This window comes from Hermetia illucens, chromosome 5 (assembly GCF_905115235.1).
Source record: "Hermetia illucens chromosome 5, iHerIll2.2.curated.20191125, whole genome shotgun sequence".
Classification (NCBI taxonomy): domain Eukaryota; kingdom Metazoa; phylum Arthropoda; class Insecta; order Diptera; family Stratiomyidae; genus Hermetia; species Hermetia illucens.
In genome coordinates this window covers 74,976,084-74,994,433 of record NC_051853.1, presented here as the reverse complement: position 1 = coordinate 74,994,433, position 18,350 = coordinate 74,976,084, and the positions used below count along the sequence as shown (strand labels likewise).

The following is an 18,350-nucleotide window of genomic DNA, read 5'->3' as shown; positions in this document are numbered from 1 at the left end:
ACCTGGTAATGTAAGATGGCCGCAACCAGCTTCTTGGCATAGAATTATCTAATCCTACTAGCTTTCTTTCTGATCCTGAAATCTTCGTACTTCAGGAAAATACTCCGAATTGAAAGAAAATATCTACCGGCTTTGATGAAACGAAGATATCAACATTCACTGATGACACTGCTATTCTTCCTATTGTATGCTGATCCCAAGCCCAGGTGAAGGAGTAGGGTTTGAGGCAACGTACTTTATACTAACCTCAGTAAAATAAAAATAGAATGCTGAAATCAGGGAAAGAGATAAATAAAGTATAGCTGGAGTTAATCCATTATGCTAAATCCTACCTAATCTCTCTTGTTGATTAGGTCTCACGACAGCCTGACCAAAAGAATGCATCCGATGTCGTTAGAAACAAGACGATCGGATCGAGTAATAAGCTTCGGAAAACTGCTAGGGCTAGGGGCTAGGGCTAGGATACGACAGGACGGACGCCGCCCTGTCGGGAAATCGGCAAGGGTTCTTGACGCATGGACGGCATCAGCACGTAAGTACCTTAGTTCGAACAAAACAAATACTTGTCTTCACACTAAATGTTGGCACCCTAACTGGAAAGACCGAGGAACTCGCAAGAGCCCTTCGGAAAAGACGCATTGATATCTACGCTCTGCAAGAAACCCAATGGTCTGGTGCCAAAAGCTGCGACATTGAACCCGAACGCGGTAAAAGTGGCTATACAATTCTCTATTTTGGTAGCCCACGCGCTCAATATGGTGATGGCATTGCCATCTCAGAGGGTTTCCCTGATGCCATTAAAGAAGTCGAACGATTTGATGATCGGCTGACGAAGCTCACCATTATATCACCTGATCACACTATTCACTTCTTCATCGCATACGCACCACAGACAGGTCGACCTGATGCCGAGAAAGATCTAGCAACTTCTCGATGAAAACACTTGTCACGTGCCCACTGGCAACTACATCATTGCCGGTAACCTTAATGGTCATGTAAGTGAAACGGCAGATGGTAACAGATACCATGGGGAAAGGGGTTTGGAACACTCGATGAGGGTGGCGAGCGTATAATCACGGACACCCATGACTTTGTACTTATGAAAACATGGTTCATCAAACGATTGCCTCATCTCCCTACATTTTATAGTGGAAACAGTAAAAGGCAGTTCGACTATCTTCTCATAAGACGCCGACATTTGATCATCGTCACTGATGCAAAGCCGTTCCCTATGAAACCATCGCACCTCAACATCAGTCGTTGATTGCCGTCCTACGAATTAAGCCACCGATAAAACAGCGTGAGGAACGCACTAGTCCGCCGCGCTTTAAATGTAAAGAAAGAAGAAAGGAACTCACTTACGCGATTACCAACCATTACGAATGCGGAATAATCGTGGAACCAAATGAAAGACACGATCCACAAGACGGTCCCTGTAACCCTCGAGGTCACCAAACCTGGTTAGCGGTGCATCAACCAAGATACTTGGCTTTGAAATGACGATGTTGAAGTGAAGGTCCGTGAAAAGAAACGCCTCTACCACAAATTTCTCGCCGATAAAACACTGGCTAATTGGCAAATTTATAAGAATGCCAACCGGGAAGTAAAGAAAGTAGTCGCTGTCAACTGAGCGGACCATTACAAAAATCTTTACGATAAACTGGACACTCGGGATGACGAGAGAGATCTGTATCGATTTGCCAAAAGCCGTAACGAACGCACACTGGATATCGAACACTTCTTTTGAGTTAATGACAAGAACAGTACTTTGCTTATTAACTGTCGAGCCGCGACGGATAGATGGCGAGAATACTTCGAGCAGATTTTAACTGAAGAATTTGCTCATCCTCCACTTTCACAACCATTGCCGACATTTGGAGCAATTGCACCTGTCAGCGCAACTGAAGTCGAGGAGGCAATAAAACGAATGAAATCGGGGAAAGCTACAGGATCTGATGACATTGCATCTGAGCCCTAGAAAGCGAAGAGCTGGAACCCAAAACTGTGGCTCAGTGAATTCTTTAATCGGATTATTCACGAAAGTAGAACACCATCTGATTGGCAAGAAGATACTACAGTTCCAACCGTATTCGCGGAATCGTTGAAATAACCATGAATTAAGCCGGATTTGTCAAGAACTGTGGAAATACTGACGCAATACACGCTGCGCCGTTACTCATGGAGAAACGCCGTCAGAAGCATCGCCTTCTTTACATTACATTTCTGGATCTAGAGAAAGCATTACCGTGTGCCACATGAACTCATCTGGTATGCTCTTCGACAACACTTAGTGCCAGAAGAACTCACGCACTAGGTTCAATTGCTCTACCACGATCCGAAAAGTAAAGTTCGAAGTGTAATGCTTCGTGTCTCCGTTGGTGTTCATCAATTAAGCGTCCTCTCACCACTCCTCTTTGTTCTTGTTATGGACACCGTAATACGGGACATCCAACGTGCAGCGCCCTATGCACTGCTTGATGAATGGAATGATCGCCTGATGCAACACGTCTCAGATTGAATCTGAATAAAACTGAATTTTTGACGACCAATCCATGAAGCAATGTCGTCCGTCCTGCCGCTCTCTATGGTTTTGAGTGTTAGCCGGTCGGCTATAAAAGACAATGAACGGCGTCTTACGGCTATGGGGACACGTTTTGATCACATCCAAAATGAGGGTATTCGCGATCGATATGGGGTTGGACTGATCGAGAGAAAATTGCGCGAGAGGCGTCTTCAATGGTATGGTCACGTAATTTGCGCTAACGAGAATTCACTTGCCAAATTGGTCTGAACATCGAAGTCGATGGTAAACGACCAAGCGTCCGGCCGAAACAACGGTGGCTTGATTCGCCGGATAGGGATTTAAAAGCCTCGAGATTGCATCCAGATTAGGCATTTGAAGAAGCCAAATGGCGAAACCGATAACGACGAACCAACCCCGTTTCTTACCATAGGTAAAAACACGGAAGAAGAAAAAATAAAGCTACAAATAGCTATTACTATAATGTAGAATGGTCCAAGAAATGGAAAATTAAATTAAATGAAAGCAAATCGACACACATTAGCTTCACTAACAAAAAAGAGAATCCAACGAAAGTTATCACCAAAGGATAAGACGTGCTACAGGCGAATAACGTTAAATATTTAAGTAAGGCACAGCTCAGCTGGAAAAGACACATTCTAAAAAGAAGGAAAAGCTAAATGACAGATAAACACAGATGTACAGACTGTCGGTGAGGGATTCCCACCTCACAGCCAATAACAAACTACTAATTTACAAGTAGATCCCATGGCATACAGCTCTGGAGTTTTGCCAAAGAAACAAACTTGAAAGTCATACCAATGTTGCAAAACAAGGTGCTTAGAAGCATTGTGAACACTCCTTGGTCCATTCGTAATAAAGATCTGGATAGGGACCTGAGAATATAGATGGTTAGTGAGGTCATTAAAGAGCCTTCACATGAAAATGGCAAAGTCCACAAATTGACAGATACCTCAAGTATGACGAGACAACTGAAAAAATAAAGCCAAATGACTTACTAACATAAAGGACAAACTAAGCTGGTGTTGGCCCCAGGATCTTCTCCCTTTAAATGTAAACTAAAATTTACTAAATGGAAAAATCTCAGTCGTTGCTTGGCAATACGTGGTTTCAGTGAATAAAAATCTCCCACTCTCAGGGCACGCGAACCGCGGGTTTAGTCTTTTAAAGATTTCCACCTCCTAAAGAATTGTAACTATGAAGGTTTTGACGCCAGTACGCGGGCTGTCTGACTTGTAAATCTTTCGCCGTAGAAGAGGTTAGATCGCTTTCCTAACCTAATCCCACAGATTTTATTCAACTGACCCGATGGCTCTTACAACAGAAATATATAATGAGAGCGCTGACAATTTCTGCCTTACTATCAGTAAACAAGTCGGAATACCGGGAGCAGGGCCGCTTCGGGGGTAAAGCTCATCATGATGCATTATTATTATTTTGTTAAGGGAAAGTCGCACCGCGTCCTTGAAGAACTATTGTGCCCTTTTACTGGTTATAGTGTACCTGTTGATCATAGTATCTCAAGCAGGCCAGTAACCGTTAGGAACTTTAGTATGTTCCCCACTTCCAGAAGTTTCAGCTTTGCATCTGGTATTAAGTGTTCTCCCAGATGTATCGACCTACTTTGCACAAGTGCTGGACACTGTCCCAGGACGTGCATAGAGGTTTCGTCCTCCTCCTCACAGAACCTGCAGGCAGTGTCCGTAGATATCCCTAGCTTCCCTAGGTGGTAGTTCAGCCGACAATGACCAGTGAGAATTCCCACTATGATTCGGAGGTTCTTTTTGGTGAGGTTTAAGCAATCCTTTGTGCGCATGGGTTCGTATCCCCCAATAAGCACCCTGGACTGCTCCATCCCTGGTAGGCCCGCCCAATATAGTTCCCTCAACCGTTTTTCTTCGTTTCTTAGATTCATAGCCATGAAACCGTTTCCGATTCCACAGAAGGGTTCTGGCCCGTATAAAGGCATCCCTGCTCCCTTCTTGGCTAGTTCATCCGCTGCCTCATTGCCTTCCAGCCCAGCATGGCCTGGAACCCAAAGTATCCAGACCTTGTTGGACGAGCCGAGTGTATTCAGTCTCTCAAGGCATTCCCATACCAGTTTAGAGTTCACCTGGTTGGACCTAAGTGCCTTGATCGCTGATGATGAGCATGCACGATTTTGATACTCTATAACTTTGTTAAGAATAGCGGGATTTCCCTCAAACTTTCCAAAATTGTGTGTTATATTATTATTATACTTATAATGGTAGCAAATTGTACTTCTGGGATGAGCTCAAAGGGGGTTTCGGGCAAATTTCTAAAATATGGAAATATGCTATTATTAACTTTATTTTACTTTACTTTATTACTTTATTTTTTTCAGATTTTTCAGTTAGGTAGGTTCTGAGAATGAGACCCATTATACTTTTCGGGGCATATATTTTGAGCGCTCACTACCTTATGTCTGTTGCAATATTAGAAATAAGATCAGTTTCGGAAGAACTAGTTGAGCCCATTCATTTGATACCCCACATGACTACATTCTGTGAAAAAAATGTACACTCTTCTTTAGCATGTATGGGTGACTGTTACTATATATTATATAACGGGATTCATATTCTCTCAAATTTCGTGACAATAGCTTCAGCCGTTTCCGAATGAATCGGGTGTGGCAGACATCGAATCGATTCTAATAAGGTTATGTTTCACACAAATCCTTAAAAAGAAAATGCTTTGGGATACTGCAAATTAATTTGATCAACTTTTATGATGTTTGTAAGTAGTATTCTTATATGTAGGAAAAATGGTTAGAAAAGTATGCCGCGGTCGGTGTAAGTCCTATGCCTATGGCGCATATGGCTTCATTCACAGGGATTCTTGCATTTTTTAGCTAAATCAATCTCCTTTTTTTCGTTAAACGCCTTCTCTGATTTGCGGTATCCGGTCAACATGAATCTAAACTCACAAACTTGCACAAAGCCAATTGCATTCAAGTTTCTATCTTTTTTCTCTTCCGCTGAAGGTTCCCTAAAGGAAGGTTCTACGGAGAGAATTAGCTCTCATTTTTTTAAGTCAAACATTATTATTACTCCCCATGTGGTGCAGCGGGGTTAACAGCATTCTAAACCCACAGACTGTTCCAGACCCATATCCTATTCCACTCATCTACGACTTTGCGCATCATCTCACAAACTGCCGCATCTTTTCGACCTTGGATTTAAGCAAGGCCTATCACCAAATCCCTGTAGCTCCAGCAGAAATTCCAAAGACGGCAATATGCACTCTCTTTGGACTCTTCGAGTTCACTCGGATGACTTTCGGGTTGGTCAATGCGGCGCAAACCTTTCAAAGGTTCATCCACTCGGTCCTGCGAAACCTCGACTTCTGCTTCGTATATTTGGATGATGTTTTTGGTCGGTTCTTCCACAGATTCTGAGCACTCAGCCCATCTCGAGTGCATTTTTCAACGTCTCCTTGAGGCCGGTTTAGTCCTAAACATGGAGAAATGCAAGTTCCTCCAGGCACAGGTGAGATTCCTCTTCCACTTCATTTCCCCTGAAGGAGCACAGCCCAACCCAGACAGAGTGCAAGAGTCAAGCTCCCGCGTCCGAAAACCGTGAGGGATTTGTGGAGGTTCTTGGGCATGCTAAACTTCTATCGTCGTTTCCTGCCCAAGGCCGTCCAAAACCAGTCCGTTTTGAACACGTACTTGTCTGGCTCCAAAACAAAGGACACACGAGAGATTGTGTGGTCTGAAGAGGCTGTCCGCGCGTTCTATAAATCCCGACAGCAACTGGCTGATGCTACACTTTTGGCATTTCCTCGACCAGATGCACCCCTAGCCATTTTTGTTGATGCCTCTGACATCGAAGTAGGCGCTGCTCTTCACCAAAAGGTGAACCAAGTCTAGCAGCCGTTGAGCTTCTTCTCCAGACAGTTAAACCCCGCAACTACAGCGGAACTACAGCACTTACGATCGAGAACGGCTCGTCGCGTACTTGAGCATCAAATACTATCGCTTCGCCCTTGAAGGCAAGCCGTTCACAGTGTTCACGGACCATAAACCTTTCGCATATGTTTTCAAACAAAAGCCCGACAGAACGTCCCCTCGTGAGCTTCGACATCTGAGCTTTATAAGCCAGTTTACGTCAGACATCCAGCACGTGTCCGGCAAGACAACATAGTTGCTGACGCTTTGTCTCGTGTCTCCGAGGTTAACATCCTTGCCGCACTCTACTTCTCGGTTCGCACGGTTACAAGTATTGCCTTCAATCATCAACAGGTTTACGCGCTGAGGCAATACCTCTGACGGACATTACGGTGCAATCTTGTGCCGAAGCCCTCTGTCGAGAGTGCATTCCCCGCTTTGGCGCACTGGTCATCACTGACCAGGCAGTGCAACTTGAGTTCACACTTTTCTCAAAGTTAGGCAAACTCCTGGGTTTCAAACGCCAGCGGACTACGGCATACGCTGAAAGCCGTCATTATGGCACTCGACGATCCGTCCTGGACTCAAGCCTTGCCTCTCGTCCTACTCGGCCTACGAACAACCCGCCGAGAGCAATTTGCTGCCAGCCCCGCGGAGCTTGTATACGGGGCGAACCCAAGGCTCCAAGTGATCCCATCTTCGACAAAAGATCGGATCTCACAGATTCGGGATTGCTGCGCCTACTGAAAGACAACCTTGACCACATGAAAGCCACGCCTCCCACACAACGCTCGTCCGGACCTGCCTGCGCGCCCAGGGAGCTGGACACGTGCACGCACGTCCTGGTCAGGAAGAATGCTGTCCGGAAGCCACTGCATCCTTCATACGAAGCCCCGTACCGTGTTCTCGATTGTGGAGAGCATTTCTTCCAGCTCGAGATCGGGGGACAGAAAAAGGCTGTCTCCAGACTGAAGCCCGTTTGCGCCCCAAATCAACGTCGCGTTCGCTTCGCCATATGATGGAGAACGCAGCTCTGAAGTCGGTCGCTGAGATCCCCTAGGTTTCATCTGGGAGCCGAGTGATGTGGCGCAGCGGGGTTACCCATTTTCCAAAAAATAATACCCTAAACTACAAATTTCTGATCTTATTAAATTTCCAGTAAAAAGTAAAGCAGACACCTTTGGTCCGCCGAAATCATTACCCGGATTCTGTTTGCCAAGCATGCAGATGTTGCCCGTTGCCTTCCTTCGACGACCGGGTGTCAAATTTCCAACATGAGGTTGGCGATGATGAACTTAGGCTAGCGGCTGGAGCTAATCCAAATAAGCTTTGGTCCATGGTAAATTATCCTTACAACATTTCCTCATCGTTAGGGAAAAATCCAATCACTGCACTCTGAAACGAAACTTTCGCTTACGCGAACATCCCTTTCTTTCCCATTTTTGTGTTAGTGTTCCTATGGGAGGGCCCAACTTCATTAAGTTATCTTTCGCTGATTTGATCACCTACTATCATAATACTCGGGTTCTAACCGCTATAGAAACCGTACCGTATACCATTGTGTAGTGTATTTTAAAACGGTGATTATGGTTAGTGTGTTGATTTTAAACCATTTTCGTCAACTGGGAACTCTCCCTGGTTTAAGATGTCTAGTCCGCATATACTCATACTTCGGGAACATTTTTTTCCCTTATTCAGTGCTACACGTCTTTTAGCCAGTTTCCCTTTCTTTCGCAATAAAAGTAGCGGGACGGTTCTAACATCTTCTTAAACCAGTTTCAATTACAATTCATAGTTCCAGTTAAAATGTATAACTCTTTGTGGGAAAATTGGGGTTGAAAGTGAAATGAGAATGGTTCGACCTTCTCATTTGTTTTAAGTGTAGGAGGCAATACAACCCATACGATGCTTACAGGAACATGTTATCTAAAAATAGTAAGCCACCTAGAGTAAGTCGTAAAGGTGATGTAATTTTAGTAAACGACTGGCTCAATAATTAGCAACAATTAACCAAGGACCTTGTATCTATAACTAAACCGTAGAACAACTTGTAGTGATTACTTCAGCAAAGAAATAAATCTCATCAGGAGATTAACGTTATCATTTTCAAATATAGCCACCTAGAGTAAGTCCAAGAGTAACTTGACCTAGTTAACATGCTTAAAATATGCGCTGCTCTTTTCAGCTTAGATCATTTGCCGTTTTAACTTCATCTTGAGTGTGAGATAGCCTGTTTTTTGCTGTTATTATTTATTTTTTTCCCGTCAAGTGGTTTTATCAATCCTCTTGTAAATCACCTTTTTGCACAACTCCACTTCCATACCATTTCGTCGCATTGCATCCATTTATAAAAAGATTGAACTTTAAGTCACTGATCTACTTGCCACACATACGTATGTTGTGGGTATGTAATTATGACACAAAAGAGAAAAACATAAATTCTGTTTGTCCATTTTTCCATAGCCACAATACCGCGTACATATATACCAGTGCATTATCTCAGCTGTGTTGGGTTTTGCTACTTAGTAAATTGATAGATACGAAGGTTTATAAGTTGAGGCGAATGCAAAGAAGGCGCCAACAATCCCACCAATTCGAATTTCAATTGGTTTACCAGGTTTTCAGCTGCTTTTCAATTTCGAGGGGTCTCTTGTAGCAGTTTTGATCGACTTCAAACTCTTAGCCGTGCTTCATACCCAGGCTACCTGTTGATCAAACCATACCTGCATACTCACCTGGTTATCATCAATTGTAAGCCCGTACTTACTCATTTACTTACATACTCGTACTTATTTGCTATTATTCGCTTGCCTTTTGCGCTTTTTTTCTTACAAAAATCTGTAAATCTCTTTGCTTCTGTAACGCTACATCTCTCGTAATTTCAATAACACGCGACTGCATCAAGAGAGTGCGTTTTTCGCGAAATACGAAAATGCTTAGATACAAGATACGCGTAATCCTCTAATCGTACATATCGATACTAGACGCGAGCAGTGCAGTAACCGAGACACTGGTACTACATATTATTGTTTTGATGTGAAGTACGTTTAACACACGGTTTTGATATAAGTGACTGTAGCCGCGTCGGTTTTATGTTGGCCCGTACTGTAGATGAATGCATCTCGTATCTTTCAGTTGCTTGCTCATTTAACCATTTTCTTCACTGACTTTTCCATAAAAGCACTTTTTTCAGTTTTATTTCTTAGCGCATGTGGCTGAGTGCTGGTGAGCCTAAATCGTCAAAGACTTTTGATTGTGGTCATTTTGCTGGCGAATGTTAACGCGTTTGTGTCGTTGATCCAACCCGTTTTCGATTTTATCCATTAAATAATTACCTTCCATCACTGAGAAAAGTAGATATAGTTTTCAATGCACCTGCATTTTTTCTGAAAGCTTTGTGACAACTCCAATTAACCATGCCTTTTCATCCTTTTTTACTCACCCTTTTTATTCACGACTGAACTACTAACTTTTATTCAATTTATCTCCTTCCAGATCGATATCGAAAATTCTAAAGTTACATAAAAAGCAATCTGTGGATTATAGTCACTAAATTTTACGTAGAAAACCAGTAAATAAAAAAAATCGAAATGCAAGGATTCAAGTGGAGTTTAAGTTTAGTGATAGTTGCGGTAGTACTTCAAACGATCTGTGCCATGCCCAGCATAAGGGTGAAACGACAGGACATCGAGGAAATCCAAGAACCATCTGACTTGTCGGACGATTTGAACCCCATCGAAGTCGAGGTAATTAATAACAGAGAAAAAATTAGTGCGAAATTCTAGTGTGACGTATTAAGTAATAGCGACTATTGCATGTTTTCGCAAAGTTTCGCGCGTGAGTAACGAAAACTAGATTTGCAAGTTATTACGAATTTATGGGCTTTATCTTTTTCTGACTGTGTTTTTGGGTCAATTGACTACGATCACTTTGGAAGTTCCAGTTTGTATATTATGCAAAATTTTGATGTGGAAATTTGAATATCTCTATTTCGCGCGTCTTATGAGGTATTTGTGCATTTAGTTAACATTTGTTACACTGACAAGCAACCAAAAATGTTTTTTTTTTTTCATAAAAGAAATAGCAATTTTGATACAAGATACTTATGTGAATAAACTAACCGTTTTCGAGGTGTTTTTTTTACAATCGTGCTGCCTTTTCGATGACATAATAATGTAAATAAGCCGGTTGATGTCTAACTGTTAGCTGGGATTGCATTATATTTATGTATTTTGATTATATAATTAGATGCACCGCAGTAATATTGTCGCATTGATTGCCGTTATTACGAATGTTTCATAGCATTATATTGAAATGAATTTATAGAATCAAACTGAGGCCATTGAAAAAGTTTATTTTAATGATTTTTAAATGAATAATGAAGCATTATAGCTTCTTAATAAGGAGTTATTTATTTTTTCGTAGTCAGTTTAAAACTGTGCCTAGTCATATCAAACTATCGATGCCCAAAACACACAGAATAATTACCAGAATAACTCACAAATATATGAAAGTCTTGTTCCTGCATTCAGGAAACTTTATTCGTTAAGGGACTAGACCTGTAAGCTATCAACCGTCTTTATGCGGAAAAAGAGTCAAGCCTGCAAAATAACCTCTCAAGCAGTAACTTACGAGCAATATTACACGAAATTCTAATTATTTATGAAATACTGCTATAGACTAGAAGATATTTGCCATATTCTTATCCCCGCTTCCTTTTTAAACTTTACTTCTAATTATGGATTGGTATTTCTACATCAAATATATGTACATACATACCAGTCGTGAAACTATTGAAATGTTCAATTAATTGTCCGTCGGTAAGTCTACATACAAACCTGCCTTCCAATATACTAGCCGAAGTTTATATGCTTTTTTATCCGCCGTATCTGTGTAAATACAAGATTTTAAATTTACATTATTTTGTAAGCTTTGAATCATTTCAAATAATGTTGGTAAATATTAAAATTTTTGTATTTAACCAAGGTCACATTCGAACGCTTATTAAATACTGAATATCAACATTAAATGACTGTGAACTGAAATAGTAGAATTTGAATAACACTCCAAAGCCGGCATGATGCTTTAGCACTGTTTATCTCACCTATTGCCAATCCAGTCGCAGAGTATAACTATGGAAGAGATTTCAATTTACAATATAGCCGGTAATATAAACGATAAAAATAGGCTAACTTCGCACTCATACAACTTCAGTCGTAGTTAATAACCAACATAACCAAAACAAGCATAAGCAATCTTCCCAATCCATTACTATATAAATCCTCATTTAGGACCCATTCCCTTCTAGTAGATTATACCAATATTCTCAACATTCATCTACAACCGGTGTCCGGTCTAGGCCTGGCTTAGTAAAGAGCGATATTCCTAGCAGCTGGCTGGCATGCTGGCCAGCTCCATCTCTCCATCTAAGGCAGATTTTGCCATGTCTTCTTTTTCAATACATAATAAATGCCCCTGTGGACTTTCCGAGGTGGATCATCCACACCCACACGGATTTAGTAATCTGTGCAGCGCTGTTGATTGACCCGGATTTTATCCGCGACAAAATTGTCGAAATATGGCTCGTTGACTTCTTTCAAATTGTCTACCCTTCTATAAGGGAAAAAAAATCCTTCGGATGATTTTACTCTCGAAGTGACTAGGAGAACACAGTTTTGCTTGCTAAGGGCACAAGTCTCCGAGAAATACATAAAGACTGACAGACAAAGGTCTTGCATAGTAGAAACATTCGAACCAAAACAGCGTTATAAACTGCGATAGGCTTTGTTGACTGCCAATAACCTACCACCCATTTCGTCATCATAGCTTCTATCGTTTATAATTTTCGAACTGATATGGGGGATATTTTGAACGATTTCAAAGTTATACTCTGCTGCTATTACTTTTGGGGCTAAAGTTGCCTTCATCTCTTTGGAGAAGCAAAGCTTTTGAGCACTCAGGCGCTAGCGGTCCATTGTACTCGATTTCCCAATCTAACAGAAAACAACATGTTTGTTTGGTTGTGACAGGTGTGTCTAGCAATGTTAAAACTCTGTCACCAGCCATGATGGAAAGCTTGTTTTCAGGTTTTGATAACAGCATTAGCCAATGCTACTGACACTCCACTCCAATTACTGGTTCCAGTCCGGGCAATGGAGAAATGACATCCGAGATATCATTTCCCTCTACATCACAATGACCAGAAACCCAGAGTAGTTCCACCGTATTGAATCTAGAAATAAAGTTCAATCGGTTTCTGCATTCTTGAACGATTTTTGAAGCAATCAAAGGACTGGTCTTCGCTTCCCCCAGGTTGCTGGCCTTAGGATCTGTATGCGATCGATTCGCCATGAAAGACTGTTTCATATTGTCCCATTTATTGGGTGTGGCCCTAGTCACTTCCCGCGGATGTGACGCCCTTTCAGTCGTATTGCTTCAAGAAAACTCATTCTATTAGCATCAATAAAGAATATGTTCTATCTTGGGAGGTGAGGATGTTAAAGTATAAGTAAGTACTGCTTAAAGCTTAGTGTAAACTTACATAGGCTATACACCGACTTCAGACGCCAAGGTTTCGTCTGACCTAATGATCCCAATGGTCTATCTATAAATATCAATATGAACAATGTCTGAAGTTCTGATCAGCATGGGTCTCCAACTATTTCGTGACCATATAAATCAAACAAGACCTAGAAACATCTTTTTCCCTTTTTACTTTACTTCTTTCAGATTTGCTAATGATGCCCAGTTGAAACGAAAATTTAAGCCACCTACTACCTACGAAAACTTTCGTTGTGTGGCCCAACTATTCTTAAACTGCTTTTCCTATGAAAGCTACCGCCATCTGTATGCAAAAATAAAAACAAACCTTCCGTCTTTCTCCTCCATGGTACTGCATTGGCATAACAACCGACAATTTTGCCGACTTCAACCAAGTACTATCGCTTAATTGCCCTGGGAGCAGTGCTGCCGAAATCGGACACAAGTTTGCTCAAAATTTAACAATTCATAAAGAAATTATTGAAGTAACGACATCATCCACCAAACGAAAACAATGAAGATAGGACACTACAACCTTGAGACCGTTAAAAATGTCTCGTATCTTGGGTCGAAAATCACAACCACGATAAAATGCGCGTACGGTTTTCGGCTGCCAACAGAGCCTATTTCAGCTTACAAAAACTGTTTCACACGAAACGTCTCACCATAGGGTCAAAGCTCTTACTGTACAAGACGATGATCTTGCCAGTCTTTATGTATTCCTCAAAGACTTGAGTTCTTAGCAAAAAACTGCGAATTCTTGGCCGCGTTCAAGAGAAGAATCCTTCGACGAATTTTTGGGCCCCTACATGAGGATAGACGATAGCCTATATAAGCCCAGAAAGTCTATAAGGGCAATATCTATTGTAGAAAATGAAGACGAGGCAGACCCTGCCTGAGATGGAACGATGGCGTAGGCCAGGACTCTAAACAGCCTTCAGGGATTTCGAATTCGTGGACCTCGACGCCAAACTGGGGTTTCTGGAGTTCCTTATTAAGTCAAGCCTAGACCGGATACCGGTTGTTGCGCCGTTGATTATAATGATGATTGATACCATCAAATTCTGGTCTTACTTGATCTAAAGCTAATTATTTTGTTTGAAGATGAGAGTCGTTTCTAACTCCCCACCCATTGAACAGCAAGTTGCACTTTAGTGTGTGGGTCAGTGGGTTATGAACACGATTCCCTCTTTTAAAAAAACGAAAATGATTGATTCTCTCAACTAATGCAGTCTTCCACTGAATGGATGGTGACTTATAGCCGACTTACATCAGCACCAATCCTTCATTCGTGTTCCATGGGTTCAAATCCTGGATGTATGAATATTGAATTTTTACGCTTTTCATGCCACAATTTCGACGAGTTTAATAAAAATCTCGGCAGTGGAAAAATTCTCATTTCGCATAAGCATTATCTGCTCACATTCTGCATACAAAAAATATGCCCGCGTTTTTTTTGTCTTTATTTTAGTAGAAGATTGTCAGACTTTTCCCAGTGACTAGCTTCAATTTTCAATTGATTATAAAATAAAAGACAAATATTTATAACTGCAAATAACAAAAAATAAAAAAAAATCCAAACTGTTTCCTTTACTAAATATTTTCATTTTTTTTGCAAGGATGCATATTTCGGCGACGAAAAGAGAACGGGTTGGATTTTTTATTTGTAGTTATAGAATTTTATTGAAACGCCCTAAACCCAGGTTTTGTTAAAATATTGATAATTACAAACGTCAGACATATTCCATCTATGCTTCGCTTCTATCCCAAAAAGTTCTGAACTATATTGAAATAAGCTGAATTCGGTGCTCATTACATTACATCAACAGACTACCTTAGAAACCATGCTGTCACTGTTCTCGCATTATGAATAGGCAGGTTTTTTGTGAAATTTGTTAGGAGTATTAACAATACCTTATCAAGGTATTGTCCCACCTTAAAATTCCGTACCACTAACTTTTCATGGCACAAAATTCTTTCGTTTGTCCGCAAGGATTCGAACTGATGAAATATCCATATTTTCAAAATAGAGAAGAATAGGGTTTATCCTTTAAATTAAAAAACAATCTTGTATTTTCAAACCATATTAGTAATTGTATTCATCGGAATCATCCAAATCGAACCTTTTTGCCACCACCCTGCCAACACCCTTTTCTTTTGAATGAAAGATGTAGAGCAGGATTATCCTGAAATATCTTTCATCTACTACTAAGAAGTAGCATCCGGGCCGAAAACGTCTAAAACCAAAATTTCAAAATTCCGGCAACGTTAAAAATTTACAAAATACCTTTAAAGAGTAGATTTCAGTTATTCCAAAGCCTTAAAATAGTAGGATAGCCCCCACTTTCCTGGTAACACCCATAGAGCAGCAATATTTTGCTTCGATGCGTTTACCAATATTTTCTGCACACATCGCGCAGTCCTTTCACCCAAATATCTTCGAGAAGGACCTGAATTCACTCGATTCTCAAACTGGAGAGGTAACTGAATGGCTGAGCCCACTTTCAAAATCAGACTTCCTTCCTCTAAGATGTTTCAGGTTTCAAAAGTCTTTATCTTCTATTTGAGGATCTTCCGAAAATCTTCTTCCGGGTATATGTGCTAGAAGTTCTATTACTAAGTATTCACCCTTGATGTTTACACAACTGAGATTGAGAAATCCACTTTCCCCTTTAAATTAGGAGAGATGAGTAGTATTTTTCACATACCATGGCTCCAATCACCCAAATGTCCTTTTGAATGGATTTTCAAATCAAACAAAAATCAAAGACGCGTATCTACGGCTTTTCCATGGCTGCACGTCTTCAGCTTAACGGAAACACTGTTCTGCAAAGCTTCAAAGGGGTATGTAGACCCTTTGTTTCAGGAGATGTGCTCCTTATGTTCTAAAAATTTCACTATGGGGGGAGAGAAACTACAAATTTATACCCGCATTACAAGGATATCAGTGCCTACATGCGTCGGCGTGCACTATTCCAACGTTCTAAACTTCATGTCAATGGGTATAACCGCTTCTGAGCGTCTAAAAACCAACTAGCAGACAGTCAAGTAAACCAATTTTAATAAGGTTCAGCTTACGATCGCACTCCATACTCCTCGTAAAAATGATCGATAAGTGAGAATAATATAACGATAAACAGTTAATTCGCCTGACAGGCCCCGAAACCCCCAGCTGGTTCAATAAAAATTGAAGATGGTATCAAGCATTTTTGTCTCTAATTTTACAGCTTTTACATAAAGATTCGTCTTTCTTCGACTGTTGAAGTTCCACTTTATCTTCAATTAGTTTTTCCCCTCAATCAAGAATGTACCTAATGCCCATTTTTAAGGTTTTGTTAAAAACTGTCAGTCTGTCCGTCCGTCTGTTTGTCTGTCTGCCTTTTCTTTTGCAAGAAATCGGAAATCTTCAAAAAATTCTAGACTGAATACACTAAAGTGCGGGATTTATACCTACTAAAGCCACCCCCGACTCCCCCTGTCCCGTAACACCACCAAAAGGTATTACATCACTGAGCGGAGTTAGCTCCCTTCAGCTATTTTTCCTATCTTCTAGGCGAGATGTTCGTAATCGCGCCTTCCTCACCTCTTACGCTTTTCGTAGTTTGCTCTCGATTGATGCGATCATTAAATTGATCGCTTCCCAGTCCTACTGCGATGCTAGCATTCTCCTCACCACATTTTCCGGTATTAGTTCTTCACCTAAAGTTTCCTATAGGTTTTTTCTCTCGTCCATGAACCTCAAACAGTAGAAAAATACGTCCTCTGAGTTTTCAGAGATTTCCTCGCAGTTTGTACAATTGAACAAATTGTCCAATTTGAACTTATAGATGTACTGGCGATATCCTCTATGCCCCCTGAGAAATTGAGTGAGGTTATAATTAGCCTCCCCGTGCTGTCTCCCCAGCCATTCCTTGATGGTAGGGATCAGTCTGTATGCCCTTTCCCGAGTGCTCCCAATGCTCCGGCAGTATATTTACAGATTTCTCCCTTTTGGAGTTCTTCATCTGCGAAAAAAGAGAGACTGACTTCAGATTGTATATGCTTGTCATCTCATCTGCGAAGATGTCAATAAGCATCATTCCCGAGATGGCATCTGAAACGGTTCTAAAGCCAGAACACACCCTAAGGGCAGTTTTCATATAGACCGTACTCAGTTTATGGGCATGATATGTGAAATGCCTTGCCCCAAATCTGGGTGGCATAAAGCAAGACTCCGGCATTAAGCAGCCTGCTAGTATATCACGGACCTCCCACGTTCGGCATTACCTTGCCAGGGCCACACTAGCCGTGGATCTCTTGTTACAAACATGCTGGCCGTATTGTTTAAAATTTAATTTTTTTCACCGAACTTAGTCACGTGTGGTATCAAATTAAAGGTCTCGGTTAGTACTTTTCGGGACAGATAAAATGCCATTACCGCATTGATTTGATATATAGTATTCAACGTATTTTCACTACGAAGTATATATAAATGGACCTATAATGTACCCAAATATATTAAAACAAAAGATCAACAAAACCTTCCATACCTGAAGCGCCGGGCCTCCGATTTCCAACTTGTTTTATTTGATTTTCAATGAAACTTTGTTTCATTTTCTTCTTCTTGTTTATAATATCGGAACCATGCTTCTTCCGTCTCTTGATTTTCAACACCTACATATTTTGCTTCCGTAGGAAGAGTAACACAAAGTGTGTAGTTTGTGGTTTCTTAACGGAAGAAGCTCATGAATTGTATATGAAATATTCAAGTTGACAACATTCGTAACCACTTAAAATTGAGACATTTACAATCTTGCCTATATGCGTCTCCTTTCACGTCTTTATAAGTGTTAGGACCTCCACAAAGAATCTTTTTATACTTTATTTTACTCTGTTTCTTTTGGTTCAGTTTCATTATCATCGTACTTAATGCTCTGCAAGTACGAGTAATAAAACTTACAACCACATTTTTAAAGGATAACTTCTTGATTTTGTCAAATAGTTTCGTAAAGACGAACTGATATGCGGCTTTATCAAATGATGTTAGCAACGAGATATTCAAAGCAATTTATTAAGTCCATATGGAAGTTATAATAGTTCATACATGGATGCGTCTTACTCGCTTTACTTGAAATTCTAATTTTTGTTATTAAAACAGAAGCTTGCAACGAAATATATTAAATTACAGATACAATACGAATCTTCATGATCAATTAGAAACTTTAGAGGTCGGTTGTATCTCCATTACCTCTAATATAGTTGAGCAATCTGTTTGTATTACATCACAACGGGTGTCTATAAACACACATATTTATATCATAGGAAACAGCAATTCAAATAATACAATATATCTTCAATATGCTAACCGCAAGATGAACC

The 18,350-nt window shown here is 40.7% G+C and overlaps 1 protein-coding gene across 7 annotated transcripts in view; it reads left to right on the top strand.

The window, feature by feature from the left end:
* LOC119657392 overlaps window positions 1-18,350 on the top strand; it is a 127,409-nt gene that overhangs the window by 75,641 nt on the left and 33,418 nt on the right. Inside the window, exons 1-2 of one of the 7 annotated variants that reach the window (XM_038064284.1) lie at window positions 9,010-9,203; window positions 9,948-10,198. In XM_038064284.1, the coding sequence (XP_037920212.1) occupies window positions 10,043-10,198 (156 nt within the window). In that variant the 5' untranslated portion in view covers window positions 9,010-9,203; window positions 9,948-10,042. Of the gene's footprint in view, window positions 1-9,009; window positions 9,204-9,354; window positions 9,494-9,555; window positions 9,806-9,947; window positions 10,199-18,350 lie in introns of those variants that run through there. The other 6 variants (XM_038064283.1, XM_038064278.1, XM_038064281.1 and 3 more) reach the window with 6 other exon arrangements.